Below are 14,657 nucleotides of genomic sequence, written 5' to 3'. Positions count from 1 at the left end.
TTGCATACTCTTTTCCTTTTTTTTTTTCCTTTCTTAGTAATAACTTGGAGTTGTGAGAATATTAGTAATACTATTTGACTATTTGTCTTTAATTGTATATCATTTTTTCAAAATAAAATATTATAGGTAAAATTCAGATATAGTTAACTTCATGATGATTGAGAGTCGTTAAATAATAATTTAGTCAAATCTGTCAAATCATTTAATGACTTTCAACTATTAACTTCGTATAAAGTTAACTGTATTTGAGTTTTCACCATTTTTATATCTTGTCAATTTCATTTGTTTACAAGTTTAAAAGTTTTACTTAATTAATTTTGTCAAAATATACTTTTCTTTTCCCGCGAAGAAAGAAACGAAGGGTAGCATAGTAAAACCACTTCATATTTTTTTTTTGGCGCGAAATAAAATTTTCGAATCATAGAAAACGATATATCCATTCCTTTCCCCGGGAAAAAAAATTTCACCACTTCCACAGTAAACAAAAGGTCAAAAAACAAATTCCGTTGATGCATTTCACATATTCACTGATTCAAATTCTGAAGCTGCGAAAGAAAGAATGAACTCGAAGTCGAAGAAACCCGCATCCACATCGATTAGGGTTTTCGGACAGCGATCCATAGATTCAACTTTCCATTCTCTCCCATCCAATCCGTAAGTTACATAATGACATTTTCTTCTTCTTGTTGATGATATTCTTAGGTGTGAGAAGGAACTTGATGAATTCACGGTGAAATTAATTAATTAATTGTTGGTGAAAGAACCAGCTTTAATGATTCTGAAAGAAATGCGAGGAATGAATTAGGTTCACGAAAGAGCCAGAACGCGCATGTTTCTCTCTCCAACTTCCTAGACCGGAAGCTGCCAAAATCTTCTTCCATTCTTTCCCAAACAGTTCAGGTCATTTTCTATCATCATCGTTTTCTTTTTTTTTTTTTTTCCTTTTTCCTTCCAGTTTTAATTTTATGGATAGTCCTTTGATAGCTTCATTTTTATTTTCTTTTATTTGATTTTATTTTTGTTTTTTTGGCATGAGTACTAGTATCCAAAGTTTAGCTTTGATTAACAGTTTACCAGCCACCAAAATAAAAAGACAAAAAAGAGAATCACCAACTGAGTTGACCTCAGAAACTCACTTATTTTTAATTGCTTATTTAGTGTGTCCGTTGAAATTGGGAGTTTCATGTTTAAATAGTAGGGATTTGAAGTGGACTTTAACTGATAGTGTTATCAATTACAGTCTCGCCAGTTCTCCAACCATAAACTTGAAATTCTACTTATTTAGACACAAAGTTTCCAATGTCTGTAGACATGGTATATAAATAAGTACAAATAACTCAACTCTTTCCGTAACAAGTGTTCTTCCTAAAATTGCATAATACAGGTTTGTCAAAGAAAGTTAAAGCATGGCAGTTGATTTATTCATTTTTTAAATCGTAAACCATGTTTGTTTTTCTGATGCTATTCTCTTATCTTATCTTATTATTATTTTGAAAAATAAGGGCAAGTCAACACCTTTTCTGTCACCTCTGGGTCTAAGAATACCCACGGTGGAGCAGACGATTCCTGTAGTTGAAGAAAAGAGGTGTGGTAATGCCAATGACCAAAGGGTTTTTGAAAGGTTCAAGCAAACTGAAGAAAAGGAAGACTTTGTGGGTTTTCTTTGTGCTGATGAATTAGAAAATTCAGTTTCAGTGGCAGATGAAAGTCAGGAGTCAAGGAAAAGGAAAAATCCATTTGAAGGTTTGTCTTCCTAAACATCCTAATAAATATGAGCATAGCACTCTTATTGACTGGCTTGAAGTTTCAAACCATCATTAAGGCAAACAATTCAATTCCGTAATGTTATTCCACTTTCTTAACTTGTTATTGACTTATTGCCCACCAGCTTCTTTTGCATAAAGTAGTGATTAATGTCTTAATAAGATGTGATGTTCTGTATTTGGTTGCTTGAAATTTTGTATAAATAATTTATTGTGACAATCTCTTTGAATTCATATGGAACACAAATAGCATAATTTCATTTTTCATGGGCTTCCTTTGATTTTGTTGAGGGCCTTATCCTGGTTTTAGTTTCATGTTTCTTGATAAGAACTTTGTTAGTTGGCAACCAATTCTGACTAACAAATTAGAGGACAAAAATGTCTCTTTCACGGGTCAGATGTACAGTAATTTGGTCTTATTTAAGGAAGGCTGTCTATTACCAGTACACCTTTTCTTAGTGGCTAGCATGACATTATCTTATGGTAAAACCCTAAACATGACATTAATATGACATCTAAATCACCTAATTAACTGCGTTTGGTTATATGCACATATTTTTAAACCAGTTTTACCCATATGATTTCAGTGTTCTAGGTTAATTGAATGGTCAGAAATTAGAAATATGAAGAGAAATATATGCCACCTTGCTCTGTTTGCTTTTATTAGAAGCACTGCCATGAAAAGATGACTAAGCCACTATAAAGTATCCAAGTGAAAAGTCAAATATTTGTAGAACTCTTGATCAAATAAGGACATGCTAAACTGCTAGTACTTTTTCTTTCCTCCTAAGGAAATGTTTGGTTGGACGGAATAAATAGATCCGAGATTTTCGTGGATGCGTTTATGTAATTTTAAAGTTTTCCTGTTTTAATAATTAATAGCAATTTTGTTTGCTCTCAATACTTTACTTAGCTCTGTATGTTAACAGGTGGAATTCAGAGCCAAACTGTTCGAAATAATGTAGTGGTTCTTGGAGGTGAATCAAAGTTCAAGCAGAAGGGACAGAAAGCACAAATTGAAATTAATTCTAGCAACAAAAAGCCAAAACCTCTCTATAATCACTGTATGATTTTCACAAGTGCATGTTAATATATTGAATTTAGAAAAATATGTTTGAAATATATTGTATTCATACTATTCACATTTTTTTATGAGCAGATGCAAATGGTCGCGGCTGGTGGGACTATGACATGGAAGGTGTTGACAATGAGGAATTAGGTTTCAGTGAAGTATGGGAAGGAGTTGGATCCACCACACTTGGAGGTATAGTAGATTGGCATTAATTTTATGTATGTGTATGTAAGTTTATGTCCACTATCCCTAGCTTAACTTTACATTTGACATTATCTGTAGAGTGAAAAAAAAAATACCTTTGACATCAATGCATTGATTCAAGTTATACTTCATTGAAATGACTATGTAACTCAAAGTGGAGCAATATTTGTACGCTCTTAGAATGTATTTAATGTGATATATGAACATTTATAATTATTTATTACTTATTATATATATAATTTTTAAATATTATAATTGAAAGTAAATCATTATAATGTTTGTAGAACATGTATACTTTTTTTTTTGGTAGAAGTATCTGTTGTTTAAGGCTGAGTTTGTTAAAGCTTTTTCAGGAGGTTATTTTGCGTTTGGTAAATTAAAAAGCCCAAATGCTTGTGCTTAAGGCTTTTAAAAGTTAGGGGTGCTTTTGAAAGCACCTAGGAGGGAGCTTTTCAAAGCTGGCTTATGCTTACCAAATTTTTTTCATTTTCCCGCACATATTTCTTGCTATTATATTGCCATTGAAATTCTCATATATTTCTAACTTTTCGTCCTAACCTTCACAAATTCTAACACAATCTTCATATATTTTTTATTTTTCAACCTAATCTTCATATATTTTTTTATTTTTTATTTTTAGTGATAATATTTAGGATAAAATAAATTTTTTCAACTTTTAAAAACTGTTTTACCAAACATAATTGTGGTGCTTGTACTTATTAAAAGTCATTTTTAATTTGATTTTACCAAACGCAAGTGCTGTAGCTTTTAAAAAGTTATCTTTTAAAAGACAGCTTTTATAAGCTACTTTTAAAAAGTAAAAGTTTTACCAAACCAAACTTAAATAAGATAAATAAAGTTACTTTTAGTTGTTAATACTTACAGTATACTGATATAATTGTATAATTTTGTTCAAATTGTTTCAAAATATGTTTTGTTGCATGAAAAAGGTTCGAAAACAAAAATAAACGTGTAGATTGTACAATCTTATTTTCATTCCTAACTGCAAAGCCAGATGGGCATAAAAATAAAAAGTAAACAAGTTTAGCAAACTTTACTTGGATTAAGGAAATTTGCAATATATTGAGTTGTTAGCCATCTCTTTCCAGTCCAAAAACAAAAGCATCTTTTTATCTCTTTAAGATAAAGTAGATTATAAAGGATCTATCAAGAAAATAAAGGATCCATCAAAGTTCAAAAGTTGAGATCCCTAATTCTATATGCAAGGTAGTTTTGGACATAAGGCTTTAACTAACCTTCCCCTAGTTTATTTCGAGATTCCTAATTTGTCTCCAATTGCTAAACCCTAATTCCTAATGTTTCCTTTTTAAGTAGTTTTAATTATCAAAATTTTTTGTATTCACTCGAGAAAAGAAACATTTACAATAGTTAGGGGTGTTTGCATATATGATTAGATATGACTAAAATTTTGATTTGATCCGCATTAAACTCATCAAATTGGATTAAATATTTGCACTTTTTATGTTTGAACCGATTTGGTCTGCACATTTGCGAAAATGTGTGGATCAGATATATCTACAAAATAAAAAATATCAAAAAAACTTATTTTTATGAAAAAGGTCAACAAAATCTATTGTTTCACTCTAATGAAATTCTTTTTTTTAACACTTTTAAACATGTTTATTTCTAAAATATTAATAAATTAATTTTTTTAAATAATAAAAATAAAATAATACAACATATATGAATAATAATTATTAATTAAAATAAATTATAAAAAATATATTATTTGATGCAGATATGTGGATATACGGATTGGATTTGTGAATATAGATGTGATATCTATTATCTGATTCGATTAGAGTGCAGAATCAATTGGATCTAATCATGTGGATCTAATTATTGCGAATCGGATATGGATAAATATTACGAATTTGCATATATAATCCGATCTCATTTATGAATACTCCTAATTTCTTTGGTAGATGACTACTATTTTATATATTTCATTTAAAACATTAGTGGACTAATTTAGCTTATAGCTAATTTTCTATTTCATGATTACTACATAGTAAATACTGAAAGATTAATAGGTAGTTATGTGTTTAATTGTTTATTAATATTTTTTATTAAGGGCATAGCTAATATACATGTGATAAGTTTTTTATTAGTGAAAAATTTTAAATATTTTTATTTAATAAATATAAAATAAATATATTGAAAACTTAAATTTTTTATATTTCTAATAAAAATTTCTTATTTTATAATTTTAACATGTGTTCTAACTTCTAAGAGGCTCAGGATTCGGTGGTCCAGGAACCTTTGGACCACTTAGTGGTCCAAGTAAAAAAACATGTTTCTTAACTTTTTTTAACAACTGTTACATAGGCCTTTAACTAATTTTAATTATAAATTGACCCTATATATTTTATATAATTATAAAAACGATTTTTTATTTTATAAATAATTAATTTATCATAAATTTATCATGTTCATTAACAATCAAATACAAAAACAACAACAATTATATCCTCCATGGATCCCAATTTTCTTAAAATATTACATTCGATCCGAGACATTCTTGAGCATTCATGAAATCGTGTTTCGCTGAAATCCAATCGATTGGAATATCAAACCAATCGATTGAAATTTAACCCAATCGATTGGATTTCAGTTTATCACTAAACAATCGATTGTATATTGCTGGTAAGCATGGTTTTGCATAAATCAATCGATTGGTGAAAGTAACCAATCGATTGAACAATGAATTAAATGTTAAATTTATGTAATTCAATCGATTGGTCTCAATATTCAATCGATTGGTTACGGCTAAAAATCGATTGAACTTTGCACGTAACTTCTAATTCAATCGATTGGTTTGAAACTCCAATCGATTGGAAAGTGTCCTAAATGTGTTTTTTTCAGCTTTCAATCGATTGGTATTGTAATCCAATCGATTGAAATTTCAAAATCGCTATATATTAAACCCAAACCATGCGTATTGAATTAGAAGTTACGTTGTTTATTATTATTATTATTATTATGATTTTGAATTTCATTTGAGTATTTAGCTAATTAAAGATAATTATAGATAAGATATAATTAGATAAATTGATCAAATTTAATTTCTTAAATTGAAAATATGTTCTTAAGTTGAAATTGAAAAGTATTTGGTTTTAATTAAAAGATAAGATATCTTAAACAGTTTTAAGATTATTCGGCTGTTTCGCAAATTTTTTAAAAGATAGAATTTAAATTTTGTTATCTTTTTTGGGTATATATACGTGTTCAATCCGACTAATTTTGTATACGTTCACAAACTATTTTAACTATTTGCCTTTCAACCAAGTCTACCCCTAATATATTCTTCCGTTGATAATAATCATGGATATTCCTTCTAACGAAGATATAGTGGGGGTCTCAAATGATGCTACCAACACACAGAATATGTCACTGGACTGTGATTTTATCAAAGTTGATTTTGGTGATCAACTTGGAACTACAATTCCTAGTGCAAAGGTAATCCTTAATGGGTATTTAATATCTAGTATAACGTATTACGAGTAATTTAAACTTTAATTTTTTCTTGTTTTCTACAGGATGACCAAGTTATTAATGACGATGTTATTCAAAGCGAGGATCTAAATAAAGTTCAAGAATTGTCTAGTAAAGTGGATAAGGTCCTCTCTAACATGGAGGTAATTTGATGTGACAAACAGTAACTAATATATATTACGTAAAATAATTTAGATATTATAACCTTTTTACCATTCTTTTTTGCAGTTAATGAAAATTGTAAACATGGCTCGGGACGAAATAATTGATAAAATCTTTGAATCTGTAAGTCGCATTGAGACAATGATATCACAACTCAGTCTGAACAATGATTCAGTAACTCCGACCAAGTTCTCTGTACAAAACAGACATCCAATCTCAAGATTGAAGGCTAAGTGTTCGGCTATTGATATTGATACGGCTATATCAGACGATGATGATGATCTTACTGTACTGGATCATACGTCTTTCACCTACGATGATCCGTTCCACATCAAGCTCAATATGGACAAACCAGTATCTCCAACTATAAGATCCGCATCAAAAAAGAAAAATATGTCAAAGGTATAGATATGTGTAGTAAAATTTCATAACTCTTATTATTTGATATTCTTAACATGATAATATTAATATACTGTCTCTATTTTTTTCCTTAGGGTAAGAGCATTATGGGGACGCAGAAAAAATTACCGTTCACTCACCCAGGCGGAATTAGAAAGCCAAAGATTGAGCCCAAATCAGTCAATAAATCGAAGGCGTCTTATGCACTGAGCCAACCCACAAAAGACTATAGAAGACCTGTTTATTTCTTTTCCATTACCAACGTAATTACCACTTAAATTATCTAGTTACTTATGGGCACGGCTAATTATTACGTTTAGTGATGAATTGCTAATACTTTTGTATTAAAATTTGTAGTCAATGCAGTGTCAATTTAAGCCAACTCCAACCATGCGTCTCTTGGAAGATCAGATAAAGGCCTGTGCATATATATTTTCAGCATCGCTAGATCCATCGTAAGTTAACTCAATATTATCTTTGTTGTCGATGAATGAGGGCCAGTCTAATGAGTTTCGGTTTTTATTTGATACAGTGAAGAGCTTGTCGTAACAGATACAATCAGAGCAACTAGATCAGACTTTGAACATTTCATACCTGGCAGACCCATTACTGATAAGGTACACAAGTAATCTACTAGTTAATCTACGTTTGGTTCTGGGCATAATCTCGTAATATATTTGGATTGTGATCCAGATTTTTGAATTAGCGGCATTGAACTGCACTGATAATCAATCTGATGTAAGTTTCAAGACAACATGGCAACTTCCACCGAGATTTGCGGTATGTTCTATAACCCCTGAAAAGATAAGTTCATTTATCTTTCGTAACAAATGTAATGCTAATATAGAACTATACTTCTTTATCATGTACTAAAGACTATATTGGTTTGCATTAATGAACTAGGTGGATGTCTTCAACAAGAAAGATTTAAAGAAGAAGATGGAAGACTACATTTATAAATTTATGCAAGCTGATTTAAAATTTGTAAGAATTTTTTCGTAAGATTCATTGTTGGATACAGTTTTTCATTATCAGCATACATAACCGAGGGGCAAATTTTTATGGTTTAGATATATGTTCCTATTCAAGAGGATGACCACTGGTATCTAATGGTAATATCGGTTTGCGAGCATACAATCTATCACATGGACACCCATTTTAATGATGACAGAATTCGTCATCGTGAACGTGTTATGAAGACACTAGTAAGTCCGTGGAAAATTTTATATAAGCTTATTAGATCTTATTTTGTTTTTTATAATTTAACCAGTGAATTGAAATCAGGCACACGTACTGGAGCAAGTCATCACGTCGTACTTTTACAAGGATGATGGCATTCAAGAGTATAATAAACAATTTCATGACTACAGAATTGAAAGACCAGAAGATATACCTCAATGTTCTTCAAGCTTGAACTCTGCAACTTGGGTGATGAAGTGGATGGATATGACTTATGAATTTAAGCTATATGGTAACAATAAGGTGAGCATTTATAAAATAAATCTCTAAATCTTAATCCCTATTTTTTTGTACTAATTCATAATGTATAAAATGTAGCTTGATGATCACGATATTCGCATGATAACCGCGGTGCATATACTCCGGAGTCGGATCAACCATAAGAAGCCACAGATTATAGCATCGGTCGAGGAGTTTTGGAATATGCACAGTTCTTATAATTAATGTAGATAGACTGTAATACTTTGGTTAGTGCGTATTTATTTGTTAGAGTTAGTGGATGTACTTCTTTATATATTTCTTTAAATGACTTCTTAAATAGAAATGTATTGCTTCGTTATCTTTCGCAATTTTACTTTATTTCTATGCACCGTATGGAGTTTTAGTTTAATTTATTTTAAAAACACATATTTTTATCATGAAGTAATGTCATTTCCATTGATTATTTCAACCACCAGCTCATACAAACATTATTTCAACCACCAGCTCATACAAACATTAGATCAACCACCATCCCATACAAATATTATTTCAAACTATAAGTGATAAATCTGTAAATAAATAAAGCAAAATAAAACCATGACGATTTTCTCTTACTTATTAAGAAAATAATATTTGTATGTTACAACTTGTTTCTAAAATTATGAAAAGAAATTAAAGTAGAAAAAATGAAAACACATTTTTTTTCTACTCAAACGTTAAATTTATCCATCTTAATCGTGTTTATGAAAATAAACTCTTGTAATCGTTATTTATATTTGTAACTACTTAATTTTAAAACCCGAATCTTAGTTCGTTACAACCGAATTATAACCGAATTAGTTTCATACTTAGCTACTTCAATTTAATGAACATTAGTGGATTACAATTGAAATGGAAAAACTAAAGAAGCTAACTACATACTAACAGCTAGGAGTCTAGGATTATTACCTAGCTAGATTGTCATTAATTGTAAGCAACCAATTGCTAATCCCACCAAGAAAGCAAATTCATCTTGTCATATAAGTAGAATGATTAATTCAAGTATATTATTATTGTGAAATATTGTGGAACATGTATGTACAATATTAAAAATATATCATCAGCCGTTTTTCTACCCTTCTTATTATTCATCGAAGATCAACTTACACATAGTATTATTTATTCGAAGGAATTAATGATATAGTATTCTAAAATAATTATTTCTACACATGGCAGTGAAAAAATAATCATTAGTTCCATATATATAAAAAAGACAAAGAAATAAACATATTATAATCTAACGTATTAGGTATATGAATGTATTATGAGCAAGGTTCAGAAAACCGAACCGGTCATCGAACCGACATAATTACTGGTTCACTGGTTGAACCGGTCCAATCGTGGTCTAACCAAAAAAACCATTTTAGAATAAAATAATATATAAAATCTCATTACACATAGAAAGCATAAGCACGAATATTGGAAGAATGTATAAAATCTCATTAATATAGTGAAAAAGAAAAAATACAAATACGGAACTGATTTTCTGCCCAAAAACATTAAAGATTATGGAGGTTGCTAACTATCACTATCTAACTCAGCCGTTGCTTCGGTACACATGTCGCCATCGTCCGAACCGATTGCTTCATTTTCTAAAACGTTGTTGTCAATGTCCTTTTGCCAAGGACATGTTGTCTTCTTATGTCCTTCCATTTGACAAACACTACAACGTTGCCGCTTCTTCCTCTTAGATGGCTGTCCTGAGCCTCCAGTGGTTGGATGCACATACGGATTGATACTTCTAGCAACACCTGAGTGAGGTTGATTATCTCCTTCGTATGCAGCCTTGTAAGATGAGTACAATTCCATAATTAAATCACGTGTCTCTTCATATCTCTCTGGTATTTTAGCAGCAACAGCAGCCAGTTGTTTAGAAAATTCCACCAAAGCACTTTGACGACTAATAACAACAGCATCCCTGGTGAACCCATTTGGATCATTGAGTGCTGATTTAACCTTTTTTGTCCATCTATCCAATACCAATGACCGGGGAATCTCACGGATGTCTCTGTCAACCAGAACTTTCACAATATGTTCGCACGGAATACCAAATGACTCCATTCGTAAACAGGTACACATGAAGATCATTTCTTCTTGACGAAAATCAACGGTCCACGTAAAATCGGGCCTCCCATGCTTACACACAATGTATTTTATGCAATCATCGTTATTATCTATGTTCAGAACTCGCATTGATCCAGCTCTGGAGAGAAATGGCCGAAAGAAAAGAAATATCTCATGAGTGTATAACTCAGCAGCATATCTCTCTAGCAGCTCTATACAAGTTTGCATGACGGGCACCCCACGTGTAGATTCATAATCAGCACTAAATTCGTTAAAGCGCATGTGTGCTACACACCTTTGAAAATGCTCTACAAAACTTGTCAAATCATACCGCGACCCCACATACCTTCCCACAACTGAGTGTAAACCTTCACATCTTGATGTAGTTCTAAAGCCAGCAAAGAATTTTCCTCTTAGATATGCAGTAGCCCACATATGCTTCTCTTCGTACATCTTGATCACCCACGGCTTATCCTCAATGCCAAATTCTTCAATAAGCTGAACCCACTTACGCTTAAACACGGGAATCTCGTAGTCTCCTGTCATGATTTTTCTAAATTTAGATGTAAACGATGGATTTCCAACATTGCTAGTTGCATTTCGAATAAGGTGCCAAGCGCATAATCTATGTCTGACTTCGGGAAATACATCTCTCACTGCATTCCTAATCGCCATGGCCCCATCAGTTATGATTGAGGTCGGGGTCTTGCCCCTCATTGCAAACATGAGCTGACGCAGGAGCCAAACATATGTATCAGTAGTTTCGTCTGCGATTAACGCAGCAGTAAAAACAGTTGTTTGGTTGTGGTGGTTAACCCCGCTGAATATTACTAACGGACAACTATACTTGTTCTTCTTGTACGTAGCATCAAAAGCAATAACATCCCCGAAGAGTCGGTAGTCTAGTTGGCTAATCCCATCAGACCAGAACAAATTACGTAACAGACCTCTTGAATCGTGACATGCCTTGAAATATAATTGTGGATCCTTCAACCGCATATCCTCCAACTTCTTCAACACTCGTGCTGCATCACCAGGAATTTGACGCCTCTCCCGAGCAATCTTATTGTACATATCTCGGGGACCATAGCCAACAAATTCGTATCCGCCTGCTTGGCTAGCTAGAAGACTAAATATCTGCGAGGTGCTGATCCCTGACTTTAGCATGTTCATCATTTGCATAATATCTGCCTCTGACATTTTTCTGTGGGCAGGCAACATAGCACTGAATTGTGTATCCAATAGATCATGGTTGTGTTCGTCAGAGAAATAAAAGATATGCCACCTTCCACTTTCTGGTACAAATTTAACATCCATTCGGGCTTCACATCCAGTTCTTGTTTCCAACCTAGGCTCCTTCTTCCTTTTTTCCATCGTGTAATATTTCTCCATCCTGAATCCTTGCCTGTGGCATACAAACAGTTGTCTGTAAATATCGCCACTACTATTCTTGAAGGTCTTGCTCTTCCTTGCACTAAAGCCCTTCGACTTTGAGTACTTCATATAAAAATCAAATGCAAGCTGCAAAGTAGAAAAGTGGTATTTGCCAATGTCCTCCGCAAAATTCTCACTAAATTTCACAGATGTAATGTCTTGCACGGAGTCAACCGCATAAGCGGCTTCAACGATATAATCTAACGTATCAGATTCAGAAAAAAACGCTCCCTCGGTTATGATATCTCTGAAATCTTGTTCGAATTCACTCTGTTCATCCATCATATCTTGGTCAGTTACTAGCTCTTCTTGTTGGTTAAAGTCATCGTCCTCCTGGTATTGCTCATTCATCTCAGTGTCCGTAAATATACCTGACATCTTAAAATGTCCAATGAAAAAAAAAAAATCAATACACTCCATCTTATAACATTATATACAATAGATAGATTCGTATATTGCTAGTAGGGACGGATCCAGAGATTTTAATATTGAGGTGCCAATTTTTATATAATTTTTTTTAACCTATAAAAATAATAAACATATAGTTATTGGAGTTAGTTTTTTAATGGATTTATTAAGATACATATAATTATAACTTTTTCCAACAAATTTATTTTTAATATGATAATTACATAAATAAAATATAACTTTAACAATTGTACATTACAAATTTATAAAATACCATATAATTTATAACGGGGTTTGTTAAAAATGATCACATACCTTATTAACTAAAATTCATTCTTTCAAAAGTTTTAAAAAAATTTGAAAATAAATTATAAATTATTAATTAATTGAAAGACACGGTACCATTGTAGAATACAATATATAAGATATCTTTATAAAATTTTCTTTTACCAATGTGAATTTAGAAGAAGAATTAATATTTTTTACAAGAAAATAATATCTACAGTACATAATGTGATTACCAAAACATAACTACTTAAGTTGTTATTAATATAAAAAATATGAATGTTAAATATATTAATATAAAAAACAAATGATTTTAAAAAAATAAATATAGAAATTATTATATAAAAAACTAATTTGAAAGGTACAAAGACTTGAGGGTATGATATTAAATTAGTTAGGTAAAGATATTAGTGAATTAACAATTAAGACATAAATCTATTACATAGTGAAAAATAATACATATAAAACTATTAAATTACCTAATATTTGTTTTTATTTTTTAAACACAAATTTTATATATAAGTATAATTTCTTAAAATTTTGGGGGGTTCAGGCCACTACTCGCCCCCTCTAGGTCCGTCTCTGATTGCTAGCCAATTAGTAATAAAAAATAATAACATCTATTTACTTTTTAGTAATTCTCAATGTCTTGTCAGTTAATAAAAGATAAAAAAATATTTTTTCATTACACAATCAATTTTACGAATAAAGTATCGAAACGAATAATAGGAAAATTAGATATTCTATCCACTTACCTCGATTTTGTAATCAAAACGATGGATTGTTTTCTGAACACTACAATGAAAAAAATTGATTGGATCTTTGCTGATTGGTGCAACGGTGATTGATTGGTGCAACGGTGATTGTCGATTAACGATGAACAAAAGGTGGATATTAAATAGACTGATAAAAAATAAAAAAAATTGGATATTTAGTAGATGGATGGATGTTCGAAAGAAAAACAATGAGATTTTTTATAAAGAGAGTGATACACGATTTTAATGGTGGGATTGAATAATTGGTGATGGATTATTCACCAATTTATAATTTTAATATTAAGGAAAAGATAAGATTAGAGTATCTAAATCAAAATAAAACTTTACAAAAACAAGATAGAATTTTAAAGATAGATGATAATTATCATTAATTAGCTAAATACTCAAATGAAATTCAAAATAATAATAATAATAACAATAATAATAATAATAATAATAATAATAATAGCAGGAAAAAACAAATTAACAAAAGTCCGTCAATTTGGCAACTAATAGTAATAATAATCTTAGACGGATCATATTTAAAGAAGAAGTTTCAAAATTGGTAGATAGATTAAACGAAATCAAGCCCCCACCAATCGATTGAAGTATACTTAAACACAATGTTTCAATCGATTGTTTTGTTATTTTAATCGATTGGAGTACATATAATTACAGTATCAATCGATTGGTTTTATATGCAATCGATTGAAATTGAAATTGATGATAATTCAATCGATTGTACTTAGAAAACAATCGATTGATACAGTAATTAAGTGCACTCCAATCGATTAAAATAACAAAACAATCGATTGGAACAGTGTTTAGGTGTACTTCAATCGATTGCAATAAGAAAACAATCGATTGAATCCATAATTACACCTGATTGCACCCATTCTTCAATCGATTGCCCACAAAACCAATCGATTAAAGAACTAACTAAGTGTAATCCAATCGATTGCTAGAACAAAACAATCGATTGGAACAATGTTTAGGTGTACTTCAATCGATTGCGATAAAAAAACAATCGATTGAATCCATCCATACACCTGATTGCACCCATTCTTCAATCGATTGCATTCAAAACCAATCGATTAAAGAAGTAACTAAGTGTAA

General features: G+C 31.0%; 2 protein-coding genes across 3 annotated transcripts; one reads left to right on the top strand and one right to left on the bottom strand.

The window, feature by feature from the left end:
* The first annotated feature begins 461 nt into the window (after positions 1–461).
* Positions 462–3,287, top strand: LOC112779819 (uncharacterized). Of its 2 annotated transcripts, none has more exons than XM_072228930.1 (5): positions 462–654; positions 762–900; positions 1,503–1,743; positions 2,693–2,827; positions 2,923–3,287. In XM_072228930.1, exons 1-5 carry the CDS (start codon positions 560–562, stop codon positions 3,045–3,047), a joined length of 735 nt encoding a protein of 244 aa, XP_072085031.1. In that variant the 5' UTR covers positions 462–559; the 3' UTR covers positions 3,048–3,287. The 2 variants fall into 2 exon arrangements, with proteins under 2 accessions (XP_072085031.1, XP_025679955.1); XM_025824170.3 differs by having other exon boundaries at positions 463–654; positions 768–900.
* Positions 3,288–10,113: 6,826 nt separating this feature from the next.
* On the bottom strand, positions 10,114–12,471 carry LOC112778810 (protein FAR1-RELATED SEQUENCE 5-like). Its single transcript, XM_025823093.1, has one exon. It carries the CDS (start codon positions 12,469–12,471, stop codon positions 10,114–10,116), a length of 2,358 nt encoding a protein of 785 aa, XP_025678878.1.
* Between the last annotated feature and the right edge of the window lie 2,186 nt (positions 12,472–14,657).

Source organism: Arachis hypogaea, chromosome 19, assembly GCF_003086295.3.
Source record: "Arachis hypogaea cultivar Tifrunner chromosome 19, arahy.Tifrunner.gnm2.J5K5, whole genome shotgun sequence".
NCBI lineage: Eukaryota > Viridiplantae > Streptophyta > Magnoliopsida > Fabales > Fabaceae > Arachis > Arachis hypogaea.
This window is presented reverse-complemented; position numbering and strand designations above follow the sequence as displayed.